This window comes from Xiphophorus maculatus, chromosome 5, assembly GCF_002775205.1.
Source record: "Xiphophorus maculatus strain JP 163 A chromosome 5, X_maculatus-5.0-male, whole genome shotgun sequence".
Classification (NCBI taxonomy): domain Eukaryota; kingdom Metazoa; phylum Chordata; class Actinopteri; order Cyprinodontiformes; family Poeciliidae; genus Xiphophorus; species Xiphophorus maculatus.
The window spans coordinates 1,931,581-1,946,016 of NC_036447.1; the positions used below are offsets into that span (position 1 = coordinate 1,931,581).

The 14,436-nt window shown below is 40.2% G+C and overlaps 1 protein-coding gene across 1 annotated transcript in view; it reads left to right on the forward strand.

Annotated features, from left to right (window-relative positions):
• The window catches only part of LOC102236561 (serine/threonine-protein kinase 10-like), a 23,842-nt gene continuing 9,406 nt past the window's right edge, over window positions 1-14,436 (forward strand). The window contains exons 1-8 of the mRNA XM_005797658.3: window positions 1-797; window positions 3,318-3,482; window positions 8,207-8,255; window positions 8,498-8,647; window positions 9,516-9,588; window positions 11,382-11,576; window positions 11,647-11,728; window positions 13,173-13,304. Coding sequence (XP_005797715.2) covers window positions 624-797; window positions 3,318-3,482; window positions 8,207-8,255; window positions 8,498-8,647; window positions 9,516-9,588; window positions 11,382-11,576; window positions 11,647-11,728; window positions 13,173-13,304 — 1,020 coding nt within the window. The 5' untranslated portion in view covers window positions 1-623. The remainder of the gene's footprint in view (window positions 798-3,317; window positions 3,483-8,206; window positions 8,256-8,497; window positions 8,648-9,515; window positions 9,589-11,381; window positions 11,577-11,646; window positions 11,729-13,172; window positions 13,305-14,436) is intronic.

Here is a 14,436-nt window from a genome sequence, read left to right on the forward strand (position 1 = left end):
ATTTATTAACCGTTAGCTACCAACTGACACAGCTCAAGAAGAAAAGAAACGCGGGCACGCGCGGTGCTGCGCGTGAACGCGCTCGGTCACTAAATCCGCTACGAGGCACCGAGCAGCCCGACCCGACCCGCTCCGGAGGAAGATGACCGTTTTAACGAACACTAAACCGCGGATAAACTGCGTTTATTGGTGTCCTTTTGGACTGTAGCGAGGGACTTTGTCGGAAATAACGTGAGGATTTGTGGATTTGGACAGTTCTTGGTTTTTTTTGTCTTTTGTGTGTGTTTTTGTTGAAGAAAGAGACCCACGGACAGACTGGGTTGCTGTCGGGCCAGTTGGAACAACGACGAGATTCCCGAAACAGTTGATTCTTTAAGAAAGAAGAAAAAATATATATATACACGTTTTACTTGCTGCAAAACTGTTAAGATTTTAGTGGTTATTATCCTATGTGTACAAAGTGTTTATATTATGAGTGAAATAGCCACTGGGTAAACTGGTCAGATTGGTGTGAAAGGCTAAGCTAAGGTTTGGTTCTGGACTGTTATGGAAGCTTTTGAGTTTGTATTCCCAATGGGACAACATTAACCTGCTCCAAACCTGCAGCTTTGTCTTACTCCTTAATGAACTTTCAAGCAGGAGACATTATGGCGTTTTTTAATTTCCGTAAGATATTTAAACTGGGAGTGGAGAAGAAGAAGAAGCAATACGAACATGTGCGCAGGGATGAAAACCCAGAGGAGATTTGGGAAATAATTGGAGAACTGGGAGACGGAGCGTTCGGCAAAGTTTTTAAGGTTTGTTTCTCCTTGATTGTTGCACTTTTGTTTTCTTTTATGACAATGTTTTTGTTTAAAAATGCCCACTTTTATTTCAATAATTCATACTTTAAAGCTGCTAACATAACTTTTCTGTGAATTCAATCAAACCCAGGTTAAATATAGTTATTACCTGTAGGACACGTCATGGTCAGGGTTCTATTCTTTTGGTAATTTTAGAGAAATAATTTAATCAAAAATAAATTCTACTCCCCACACAAGCACACGTATCTGGTGACATTGCAGAAGGCATGAGGCAAACGATGAGGATTTTTGATCATATCTGTTTGTATTTCTTTATTTGTTCCACTTTATTAGCAAAGTACCAGGGTAAACTGAAGTGGAAAAGTCCGATTTTAGTATCAAAGATCGACAAAAGATTTCATTTGTTATTCTAAAGTCCTTACTATTTCATTTTTAAAACCTGCTACTTGCACTGAAAATAATCACCAGGCAGACTTATAATGACCCCGATGCTAACATGTAGCCCTACCAGGGCAACATATCACCAACACCACAAACAGAAAGTACAAAAGAAAATCCAATTACTCTGCAGTCAGAAAGAGAAATGTTATTCAAGTAAGCTCAGACTGAGGGTGGTGTCACCATGCTGGAAAATTATGGAACTGTTTTGAGGGAAACAAGCAGAATATGACATTCATTCATTTTCTGAATGAATAATATGCACAGAAGCCAAGAAACTAGAAACATCTAAACTATAAAATGAAAACCCATTTTTATGGGTTTTCTTTTATGACAGTGTTTTATTTAAAAATGCCCACCTTTTTTTAAGAGATTTGTATTTGTTAGTTCTGATGAAGATCATTGTCTTCTCAACCCTCCAGTCAGTTAAGACAGATGGCCATTCACTCTGAGCCAGGTTCTGGTTCTGCTGGAGGTTTCTTCCTGTTACAGGGGAGTTTTCTTCTCCACTGTCGCAACATGCATGCTCTGTATGAGGGATTGCTGCAAAGACACAAATCAACTTAATGTCTATTTTTGCTACTTGTTCAGGAGAAGTGAATGCTGCAATCTGCTGGGTTTCCTTAAATAGAAAACATTTATTGAATCCTAAACTGACCTTGATGCATTGTTTGATAACTAACAGGGCTGCATGATATTCAAAAATCTTGCAATCTATGCCTGTTTTCTTGTTTTCTCTCTTACTCCGTCACTCTGCAAACTTTTACATTTCAGGCGAAGCCATTAGTGTTCGGTGTGAGAACTGGTCGCTGTGAAACTCTGCCCAACTGGCTAAATATTACATCAGCATGAAAAATACAACTTCATAACACTTGCAAAATATTATCCTACTACCTCAGATGGTAATTGTAGTTGCTGTCTAATAAGCCAAACCTTTTTTGGTTTATTAAAGCCATCTGTTGGTGGTTTTTGTTATCCAGTAGAAAGTGGAGCTTGGTGGTTTTGGTTGATATGCCAGATCTAGTTTGAGTTGCATGAGTTCAAAGCAATGCTTTTAGGCAGTTGGATGCTCTTCAGTGACGGCATTTTACATCCAAGCACCAATAACCTCTTGTATTCTTAAATAATATGATGGAATTATAGGATGCACATTTTTTCTTGATTATTTGTTTTAGATATGATTTATTCAAATAGCTGTTTTGTCTTGTTACAAAAATGGTAGAAAAAATCAGTTCAGTCACATATATGGTTTAAATAAAGATTATATGAGTTTGTCAATAACAGTTTTATTTATTTATTTTAGCATTTATTGTTTGATTATTTTATTTTTTTTAATGTATAATAGTGTTTTATTTTGTGGAAAAACCTGCCCCATTTAAAAATGTGAGAATATGGAATAAAAAGATCCTCAGACTGTAAAGTAGCATTATTAAACAAATAAATAACTGACAAAGTAACATCCACAATAAAAAAAAATCAGTTTTTAATATTACCGTAATATTTTTTTATTTATTTGGAGTAATTTTTAATAATCTATTAATTACAATATTTATTTATGTAATTTTGGATAAAAAGTCTTTCCATAGAACAGTGAAGAGGCATTTAAAATTAGAGCAGTGCAATATTTGGACAAGATGACATTATGATGGCTCATATTTCCAGCTGCAGTCAGATGAGAAGAGCCTACAGATTATACAATTATCCAGAAATATTAAACTCTGCCGTTCTAACTCCATGCCTCTGTCTGCTTCATAGTGAAGCTCTCACTATAAGCTGCAGAAGTGATGGGAGTTTATTAAGCTTTAAATGCTGTTCATGGCTCACTGTGGAGCTGTGAATCAGCAGGAAGTAGCTGCATCTCATATCGCAGCGGCGACTTCATAGAGCACATCCTGTCTGCCGAGGAGCCAAAACAGTCCGAAGGAATTTCCACTTCAACACCACGCATAGTGAGGGATTTAACCCTGTTACCTACTGGCTCAGATGGTGCTGGCATGTGTGTGTTTTCTGTATTACCTGCCTGAAGCTTGTATGAAGAAAGGGAGAAGGATTAAATTGGTGTGTTTTTACCTCCAGGCTCAGAACAAGCAGACGGGCGTCCTCGCTGCTGCCAAAGTCATCGATACGAAGACAGAGGAGGAGCTGGAGGACTACATGGTGGAGATTGACATCCTGGCCTCCTGCGATCATCAGAACATCGTCAAACTGCTGGATGCTTTTTACTACGAGAGCAAGCTGTGGGTGAGTGTCTGGTTCAGCACCATATCCTCTTATCCAAAGCCTCAGCAATGGGAAGGAAAATACTTCAAAAAGATTAGTTTGGCTTTTTGAATGAAGGTTTGTACAGTAAATATTAGTAATGCTTCATTTATCTGAAGAATAAAGATGTCATTTCACCTCAAGCTTGTTAGAAAAGTACAAAATCTGACAAGCTGCATCAATAGGATTTGGTTTGTTGTCAACATGCTCATGGTCAAAGTGTTCTGCTACAGGAAAGGGAACTTTGCTGGCTGGCCGAAAACGTTGCCACCTGGATTTACCTAAGCAAACTGATCCAAGCATCCTATAATAATAATTACTGCAGGCGATTATCTTTCAGCTGCAACGAGTTCTTTAACCTGATGCAATGAGTAGCTTCTCATTTCTTACACAAGCATGTAGAAAGACACACCCTGTGGCTGAGGAAAAGATGTCGGTCTGTTTATGAAGGGTCAGATCACTGCCTTCAAGCAGAGGCAGAAACAACTAAAACTGGGTTGAGAACTGTCCAACACATTTTCAAAACCTGGAAGGAAAGTGTAGAACCAGGACCCCATGCTTAAAATGGAATTCAGAAAAATGGAAGTTTGTAAAAAATATAACTAAAATTGGAAAATAATAAAATGGATTTCAAACAGGAGTGCACTGATTGCAGTTTTCTGTTCAATCGGTGATTACCAATTTCCAAAAATCCTGACCTGTCGATTTTGATTTTGGCTGATACCAATTTTTTTGTCTGAAATGTTGTTAAATATAGCAAGAAAGTCGCTGAGTTGGTAACAGTGGGGTGGCTATTGTTAACGTGCAGACATGAGCTGGTGAGCTGGTCTGTCGGTCAAGTCTCTCTTACGGGAGAACAGGACAGTGTTTGATTTTTAGACCTTTGCTGAAGTTGATAAGACCAGATTTGTACATTCGTACATAAGTATCGACCGATCTCTCAAAATTAAGGAAATCGGCGCCAATAAATTGGTCCACCCCTAATTTCAAGGGATCCTAACCATCATCTTTCAGGAAGAAATGTGGTTAGGAAAAGAACCTGAATGGTGGTAGCTGAGCACTTCAAAGCTTTATAAAATGAAAGAAGGACAACAGTAGAACTCAGAATGGTGTGACAGTAAGAGCACAATGTAAAGGGAAGTCAAGGAGTTGGGACCAAACAGCTGAGTGTCCATAAGAAAACCACTAATCAGTGAGGCTAACTGGAGAAAAATGTTTCAATCTCCAAGGAAGCATAAAGATTTTTTTTCTGGAGAATACATATTTAGAAGATGGTGGACTGTATGAAAACTGTCAGAAAGGTCAAACAGAGAACAAAACAGAAAAATGGACGACAGTGTTTTTATTATCAATCTGAAAGACAAAGAGGAGGATGAGGAAAAGGAGACTGCTGTGGGAGCACACATGGAAGCCATCAAACGGCACCGTTTACTCAGAACTTTTCAGACGCTATTCTATTTTCATCTTAGGTCGTCTTTTCTTGTGACAGAGCTAAATGTGTTGGTGGCGAGCCTGTCACTGAAACACCAACTACCAGTTTAAACTCCCAACCAGAGTTTTTCCTTCCTGGATGGAAGACATTGCTGGGGCTCTCCTAGTTATCAGGTTATAATTGTCTCATTTCCAGAGAAGCTGGAATTATTTTTTCTACGTGTGAAGGAAAGGTTGAGGAAGCTTCTTTCAGCCAGCTGTCCAGCAGTCTGCATCAGCAGGAGGGAAGCAGCAGCTTCATGTTCCTCTGTGGATCCATTCAGAGCTGAACAGTGGAGGAGTTGGTAACAGCGAGGCTCTGGGCTCTTTCTGCAGGGACATGTCTGCTTCAAACTGAATGACTTACTGGTTCATTTGGGTGGAAGACAAACAGTTCAGTATCTTCACAGCTTTTTCCAGTTAAATTAATTGTCTTTTATATATCAAATATGAATAATCGGATAGTTTGTGTTGCACAAACATTCATTCCGTCTCCCTGTCTTTACGTTGCATCATCTGATGAAAAAAAAATATTGCAAAATTCCTTTTTTTTTTTTTTTACTGCTGCATTGTGGGATAAAATGTGGTTAAAGTTCACATGAGCTGCAGCAACAAGCAGCTTTAGGAGCTGTTAATCATCATACCAGTTTATAATCTGTTCGCTCCGAACATGAGACCTTTGTTTTTCATTTTCTTACTTGTTCTTTTAAAACATTAATCTGATTAATTTCATGTCTAATGTTTTACTTGTATCTCTTATAGTTTGTCCTCATATATTAATATCCAGCCTGAGAGGTTAGCAGACTTGGACTGAAAGAAACAGAGTAGCAGAGCTTTCTTTTTCCTATCATGCAAATAATCTGAGTGTGACAGGTCAAAGGGCGGATATACTGAAGAGGAGATGACACAGAAACATCACCATGGCGCTCCTGTGAGTCAGCGCACAAACAGCTGAAAAGGCATTCTGAACGTTGTTAACCCTCATGATCAGCTGGTGTTTCATTTCAGTGCTGTGTTGAGCGCTCTGCCCTTTTCCTCCCCATTGTCCTCCAAACAATAAGCTCATTCTGATGGAGGTAGAGTTTTCTCCTTTTCCTCCTCATGTCGCACCTGTTCATGGAAAGAGGAGACAGACTCTAAGACGTTTCCTTCTCCTGATGAAAGACTTTATTCTGTGAAAACCCCAGAGGCGGCCGCTTCACGGCTGTTGCTGAGCTGCGTTTCCTCACTGCAGCATCTCTGTCATTCCAGTTTCTGCTCTTTGCCACAACATTTCAGGTGAAATCACCTTCAACCACATCCGCCCTTTTTGTGTCACATGAATGGCTTGGAAAACAAGTGGTGCACGGTTCTAAATGGAGTTCAGTGTGAATGTGTCAAATAAACAAGTGGGGAGGAAGCCGCAGCCCTGGCCTGTGGTTCCTCTGTTCACGCTGTGGCGCTGAAAAGCCACTGGCGGCCATTGTGCCACAGCAGCCAGGAGCGCTCTAAGACAGGGGCGGTGTGTGGCCTGGAGCGGCTTTGTTGTTGGAAGTGGAGTGGTCCTGAAAATCTCAAGTGAGCTCAGGAATTTCACTGAAGCTTTTCCTTGTTGTTGTTAGGAGTTTGTCACTTTCTATTTAAAAGCTAGCTGACTGGGCGTGCTGTGGTGGCGTAGGGGATAGCGTGACCCACGTTTGGAGGCCTTGAGTCCTTGACGCTGCCGTCGCGGGTTCAATTCCCAGACCCAGCGACATTTGCCGCATGTCTTCCCCCCTTCCCCAGGAAAGGGAGCCGAAAGTAGGCTCCCTTTCCTGTCAGCATACTTTCATATAAGGGACACTAGAGCCCACAAAAGACCCCTGGAGGGGAGGGAAAAAAATAAAATAAAAGCTAGCTGACCATAACAAACACTTCGGCACATGTGTAAACCACAAAAGGTTTAACATTTTGCAGAAGTGTAACTTCTCTTTTATTCAGATAGTAACACTCGGCTAATATTTCTCAATCTCATTGTGGGCCGGAGGCTCTGTGAATGTTGTGCTGCTCAGTAGAGACTCCAGATGCTGCAGAAGGCTCTCCGTTCATACACACTGTAATCCTATCAGCAGCAGAAGGCCTGAGGTCTGGCAGTGTGGAAAGCCTCAATCCTCTTACGTCAGCCGCCACACTGAAGCCTCTGAATGCCTTTAAGACTGTTTCATTCATGAATGCTGGGTGGTGGTTCGTTCCCACATTGTTTCAGCCAAGTTATTAGTTTGGTTGTTTTTGTATTTTTAGCTCCAGAAGGTTCTAGGAAGAAGTGAATATTTCTGTTTCAAACCAGGAACAGTTTCTGTCTTATGGTTCAGCTGCTTTCTGAGTCACTGAAGCTCCTTTTTCCAAGTGATTACCCTGAAGCCTAAAATCCTGCAGTTCCAATCAGAGCTGCATGAAATTGGGGAAAAAGTCTGGAATTACAATATGTTCTATCCTTAAGATATTTATTATGATATAAAAAACAGGAATTTTCAATTACTGACCTGAGTAGCACCTTATATGCTGTAGATAACTAATCTGCACTGATCTTAGCTCTCCTTGTGAATGTTGCAGGTATTGTTGTCTGTATTTGAGAGTTATTGATACTGTAAGGGCTGCACAGTATTCAAAAATCTTGCACTGATGATACTGGTAAATATTGTGATGATATCAGTTTCCATATCTGCCTATTGTGGTCTTTCCTCTTTTTCTCATCTGCACTTCCATCACTCGGTGGCTGTTGGACATCATTCATGTCCAATCTGAGACTCAGTCCAACTGGCTAAATATTTAATAACAAGTTTATAACAGTTGAGATATATTAGCCAACTGTTGTTGCTGCCCAAACAGTCCTTCGCATCTACAACTATGTTTTGAAGAAGCTTTGATGACATGAGTTTAATTTCCCTTTAGGATAAATAAAGTACTTTTGGTTTGAATTTAAATAATAATAAAAAAAAATTCTGACAAGCTTACAAATCTGCAAAATAAAATCCTTCACATGTAAAAAAAAAAAAAAAAACTACTTCAACAACCATTCTGAAAAAACTGGAGAGGTAACTTGTGGACAATTAAAGGTTATTTTGGGCAGACTTAATAGTCTGGTAAAAAAAAAAAAAAAAAGCTGTTAAAGTAGGTGAAAGGTCAAATCGTCTATGAGCTTCATGTGTGTTTTATTTGAAGTAAAGCACATGTTAGGAAGCTTAAGCTGGTCCTGTGTTTTCTCCTGTCGTTGGCAGATCCTCATAGAGTTCTGTGCAGGAGGGGCAGTGGATGCCGTCATGCTCGGTGAGTCAGCAGTTCCACCTTTTATCACAGGTTGTTTCACCAACAGGGAAACGGCTCGAACTGGCAGCGAAAGTGGAAAAAGGCCTCAGCGGACCACCCACATGATCGCTTTCTTCTTTGCTTTCTGCAAGACTTTAATTGTGGTTTAGGCCGTATCGCCACCTATAATTAGGCTACATTAGCATGCCATGCTGAGCTGATTTAAAGCACATGCTCATGGCAACCGTCCCTCTTCTGTGCAGAACTGGAGAGACCCCTGACCGAGCCGCAGATCCGGGTGGTGTGTAAGCAGACCCTGCAGGCGCTCGTCTACCTCCACGAAAACAAAATCATCCACAGAGACTTGAAGGCCGGCAACATCCTCCTCACTCTGGACGGAGATGTGAAGCTGGGTAAGAGCCGGCTGGTACAGCACCATGACGTCCTCTGTTCTAAACAAAGGCTCTGTTCTTCACACAAATCCAACCTCCACCAACAGATACTGCAAATATTTACCAATAAGTCAACATTTTAGATACCTGGAATGCTGTTGTGATGTTTTCCTCAAATGATTACTTAATTATTTCATTTTTAAAACAAAGTGTTAGGTCATAAACACAGTTCTGCCACTTAAATAGTTTTTAACTCCCATTATTTTAGCCTTGGTAATTTAGACCCATAGTATGTTCGTGTGACGCCTTTCCGGTGGTTCATTTCAAGCATCTGGACTAAATAGAAGAAAGAATATTGGCCTGTCTAGCTTCGTACTCGTTTGTACAAACTGAAAACTTTCGGTCAGTAATAATAGATGATAAAACCTTAAATACTGAGTTTAAAGAATCAACTTTTTCATGGCTCAGTCAGAATCCAGAAAATCTACTTTAGCAAAGCAGAATGAGCAAATATTACCAAGATAAGAAGTACTGACAGACTCTTACCAAATAAATATAGAATCAACCACAGAGAAAGCTAAAGATTCATACTATTTAATAATAAGAGCTTTGAAATGAAGCGTGACGCCTCAGTGTCTTACTGGTTTGTTGCTTTCCTGCTCAGCATCCGTCTGGTGCTGCTGACCACAGAAGATGCAGTAATGCAGGTTTATTCAGAGTGGCATGAGTCATGGTGAGATAATACACAGAAGACATTTTGTCCAGTGACAAAACACACACAGAGGTGTCCGGGTATCTGCCTGCAGAAAAATCAGACTGTTGCTTTCACATGACCCAAAGTCTCCTGATTCAGTTATTCTGACTCATTTCTGCGTTTTGTGGCTTTCAGCTGATTTTGGCGTGTCGGCCAAAAACACAAAGACGCTTCAGCGGAGAGATTCTTTCATTGGAACGCCTTACTGGTAAGTGGAGGAATAATTCCTCTATTTTATGCAACATTTTATAAAAAGTAAACTTCCCAGAAAATACAGAGCTGCACAAAAGCGTTTCTGAGCTTTTTCATAAACTTCAAAGTATTTCATTAGACTATGTGATTGAAAGTTGTCCATAGGTGTGAGGAAGAAGAAAAATTATACAAAGTTTTAGGATTTTTTTTTAATTTATTTTTGTTTTGCAATGTAGATGTGATAAGTTTTCTGTGCCTGCTTGAGTCAATCCTTTGTCCAATTATAGCTACAATATATATGCACCATCCAGAAGGTTTTCTGTCATGTCTGTTATGCATTTAGCTTCATCTTCCCATCATCTCTGAGCAGCTTTCAGCGTTTCACACCGGTTAGGCCAAAACAACAATTATCTCAAACAGAATGTTGACCACAGCTGGACAGTTTCTCATTTCTTCATTACTTTTCAGTTCTTCCAAGACACGTGCCATTTGCAGGGCTGCAGAATCGCAGTTATTCTGCTCCAAACATTGACGCATGTTTTCCTGACGCTGCTCATGATTAAACTCCTCCACTCTGAGCAGCTCTCTGACAGCAGGCGACATGTCCGCTGGTACAACGCAGTGGTTGAGATGTTGTTGTTTGGAGATTTGCATGCATGCAGTGACAGAGGCCAGTCAATACATGCATTGTGCTACCAATCAAATTGTTTACACACAATACACGGGAAGAACCTGAGTGATCTGCTAATGGAGACGAATCTGAGCAGGACAGACTGGAGAAGAACCCGTTAAAGAACCAGAGAGGCTTGAGAGGAGCCTCTCCTCATCCCAGCGGATCATGGCCTGATCCTGAGGTTCTCAGTGACATAACATACACTCCCTCCTCTCCACCACCTTCATCATGTCCATGAACACCATAAATAGGATTGGTGGACAGAAGGCAGCCCTGACCGAGTCCAACTGGAAACAGACTTGACTTGGTGCCAAGAAGGTAGAAGCAGCTCTACAAGGAATGGATGTCCCTTAAAGATTAGAACCAGTTTTTATCCATCAGCCGTCACTATGCTGAATGCTGCTAAGTGGTCAATTTGGTCAGTGGACAGTTTTCAGTTAGCTTTTTATCAAGGGATAAATGCTATATAAGCAATTATTTATAATATTTTTTTTAGGTGAGACATTGTTTTTATCTGGAGAATTGCACCCAAATTATGTTGAACAATGTTTTGTTGTTAGACTGACAATAAATATTCTACTCTACTCTATTAAAAGCCACCCAGATACCCCATTCTCCTTCAGCATCCCCCACAAAATACCTGGAGGGACACAACATACATGTAAGAGCATTACTACCATGACACCCTCAGTGAATCCACGAGGTTAGCTTGGACCTCTGTGAGAGTAGAAGCAGAGAACTACAACTAATGAAGAACCAAATAAACGGAAGACAGACATTCAACATAAACAACTAATAATACGTAGCATACATAGATCACATAGCAAATTAAAAATAAAAGTAACTACAAAAATAAACACTTACAAAATAGAGGTCATAAATTAAAACTAATGAAGTATACTATAATGGAAGACATTCATTCACTTCATATGGAAAACCAAAATAATCAATATAGTGCATTATAGGACTAAGAAGAATCATTCACTATAGTTGTTTTTCTTGCAAATATCTTCATTTATACATGAGGATAAATTAATTATCCTCATGTAAGTAAAGAAAAAAGCCCAGCACACATTTCAGATTTTAATTTGTTAAAACGTTTTAATAAAACGTGAAGGTTGGATGAATGTTTTCAGGATGGCCCCTGAGGTGGTGATGTGTGAAACCTCCAAGGACCGTCCATACGACTACAAGGCCGACATCTGGTCCCTGGGGGTCACCTTAATCGAGCTGGCGCAGGTCGAGCCCCCCAACCACGAGATGAACCCCATGAGAGTCCTACTGAAGATCGCAAAGTCCGACCCGCCCACACTGATGCAGCCGTCGCGCTGGTGAGTTGCCATGTTTCTGTTTGATGGCTGAGTGAACAGCTGACTGAATGTTTGGGTTTTCTCTGCTCAGGTCTCCAGAGTTCAGCGACTTCCTGAAACGTAGCCTGGACAAGAACCTGGACAGCAGATGGACCGCAGCGCAGCTTCTTCAGGTACCGTCTGTTCAAAACTAAATCTCTCAATGTGTGATTATCCCCAACACCTGGCCACTTCTAAGCCACTTCCTCCCCCACCTCCATCCATGCACCACCTGCCATCAGAACCCAGTGCGACATCTGTTGAGCTGCTCTGTACGCTCTGAGCCGTCTGTCCCAGTAGGACTGACACTCATCCCTCTGCTGGAGCTGACGTCAGCAGAGCAGGCTTTGCTTTTTCCGTGGGGTTTAAGGTGCTAAACCAGAGCCGCTCATTCACTCAGTGTGCAGACAGGCAGGCCAGCCGGACGCATTTTACCTCATATACACCGGGAAAACCATAGTACTGCACAGACGACGCAATGGGCTTAAAAATACAAAACAGCGTCCTGCCACCAATGAAGGTCCTGATATCTAAGAAGCTTCACATCATCAGGCCTGCCATAGAATACATGCAGCTGATTTCTAAACCAAAGAAGGTGAGACCGTGTTTAAATCTTGCATTTTGCTGATGGATTGAAATGGTTTTACTGTTAAGTGTAGGCGGATGATGGTTAAGGTTATGGTTAACTTGAAAGTAAATGAAGCTGAAAATAGAATAATAGTTTTATTTCAATTCACACAAATCAGAAGGTTGAAACAGAAATGATCAGACTTGTTATTAATGAACGGAAAGTAAAGAAAAAGGATTAGTAATATCAGCGTCTGCATTTCTCTTTGCACTGCATGGAGTCAACCAGCTTCTGCTACCTCTGAACTGGTTTCCATCCCAGGACAGAAACATCAGTTTTAATGTTACTGGAGGTGCAACAATTGCAGTTTCTGGCTGAAAAAAACCTCACCTGCCAATACAGATTTTTATTTATTTTTTTGTCAGAAAAGTTGCTAAATCTAGCGATGAAGTTGGCAACAGTGGGGTGCCTGTTGTTATAACAGCTCATGTGCAGACGTATCAGTCGTCAGCCATCTCTAACGGAGCAAAAGATGACAGTGGCTGATTTTCAGACCTTTGCCAAGGTAGATAAGATCAGTTTTACTTGTAAGTATCAACCGAAATCTTAAAATTAAGAAAATCTTGGCCAGTTTATCAGCACAGACCTAGATGTCAACCCTCTTCACTTCAGCGTTACGTTGGTTTGAATTTAGTGTTTGGGGTCATCAGACAAACAAAAATGTTGCTCCATTTTGCTTTTAACGTGTTCTTAAACAAATCAAAGTCTCTTCTCATGTTATTTTTCTATCATGGGTTTTTTGTTTCAGCGTCTTGATTATCTTCATATTATTCTAATTGTTTGAGTGTTTGCAGGTAGCTGTAGACCCAGCAGCTGATCATTGACTGAGACTTTGAGTTTGGTTTCCATTTCCTGCAGTTCTTTTTACGTTTCCGTCTCCAGTCAAATTCTCAATCAAATGACATTGGTTTTTATCTACCAACAAGCCTTTGGTCTTGTTTTGTGTGCAGCATTCGTTCGTCTCGACTGTGACTGACAGCCGGCCGCTGAGGGAGCTGATAGCCGAGGCGAAGGCTGAGGTCACCGAGGAGATCGAAGAGCACAAAGAGGAAGAGGAGGAGGAAGAGACCGAGGCACATCTGGTGCGTAGATATTTACATCAAAGTCTATTTTACTGGAGATTTATGACGTGGAAAAGAAAGAGTGGTTGTTAATATTTGATCCTTATCACTAATAACTCAAGAGGATTTTAACTGTATTAAAAAGAAAATGTTAAATATCTATTGTGACTGTAAGATCTGTTGTTTTTGATCATAATAGAAACGGCTAAAGTCTCATATTCAATATGGAGGCAGGGAGATCAAACAGTTTATGTCTTGAAGTACCACCGGCTGTCCAAATATCTTCTCTTTATGTTCAAAACCAGGATTGGTTATAATATAAACTTTTGTGAGCTTGCTACACATTCTAGAGGTATTCCTTCTGTTTCAAACAGAAACTTAAATCCTACAAGAATTCAAAAAGACTCAAGTTCAGTGTTTGTTGAGTTTTGAAAATGAAGTTGGCAGAAAGAGCATTGTTATTCAGATCATGATTTATGGGCTAGGCATTTCTGCTTGAAGGAAAATTAAAGATCCCACTTATTGTTTTCATCCTCAAAAGCCAAGAAGGTGCAGGATGTGGGAATGCTGCCACTACAAACACTAATTACTCTAGTTCTGTTTCTGCATAAACATCCTTCCTGTTTGGTCAGTTTTAGCGTTGATCTCTCCATTGTTTATCATGACTGCAGCTTCTCAAGGCCGCATGAAACCCATATTGACTGGAACACAGTACCAAGCTGGCATCACATTAAAGTCATAAATGTTTCAACTTACTCTTTATGAGTGAAATTGTACAATGAGGATCCAGCAGTTTGAAGACAAGAAACTGAATCTAGAAGGAAATTGGTCAAAATAATAAATTGCAGACATTGACGATCCGTCCACACCAACACAGATTTTACACAAAACTGTTACTATGCAGACCACATCTGTTTTAACTTTCTACACCAGAAACAGCAACAGCTGAGGTATTTTTGTGTCAATTTCTACATCTATATCACATTTTTCTGACTCATCTATAAAGCTTCAAACATAAGTTAAAGATGGTAACATCTGACAGCGTGGTATCTGCTCATTCTTCAAATGTCTAACGTCAAGGTCCTTAAAATGGTTCAAATCCAATCTAAAAAACTAAGCTGACATCTGTGTCTTAAATTTTGTCACTATTTAA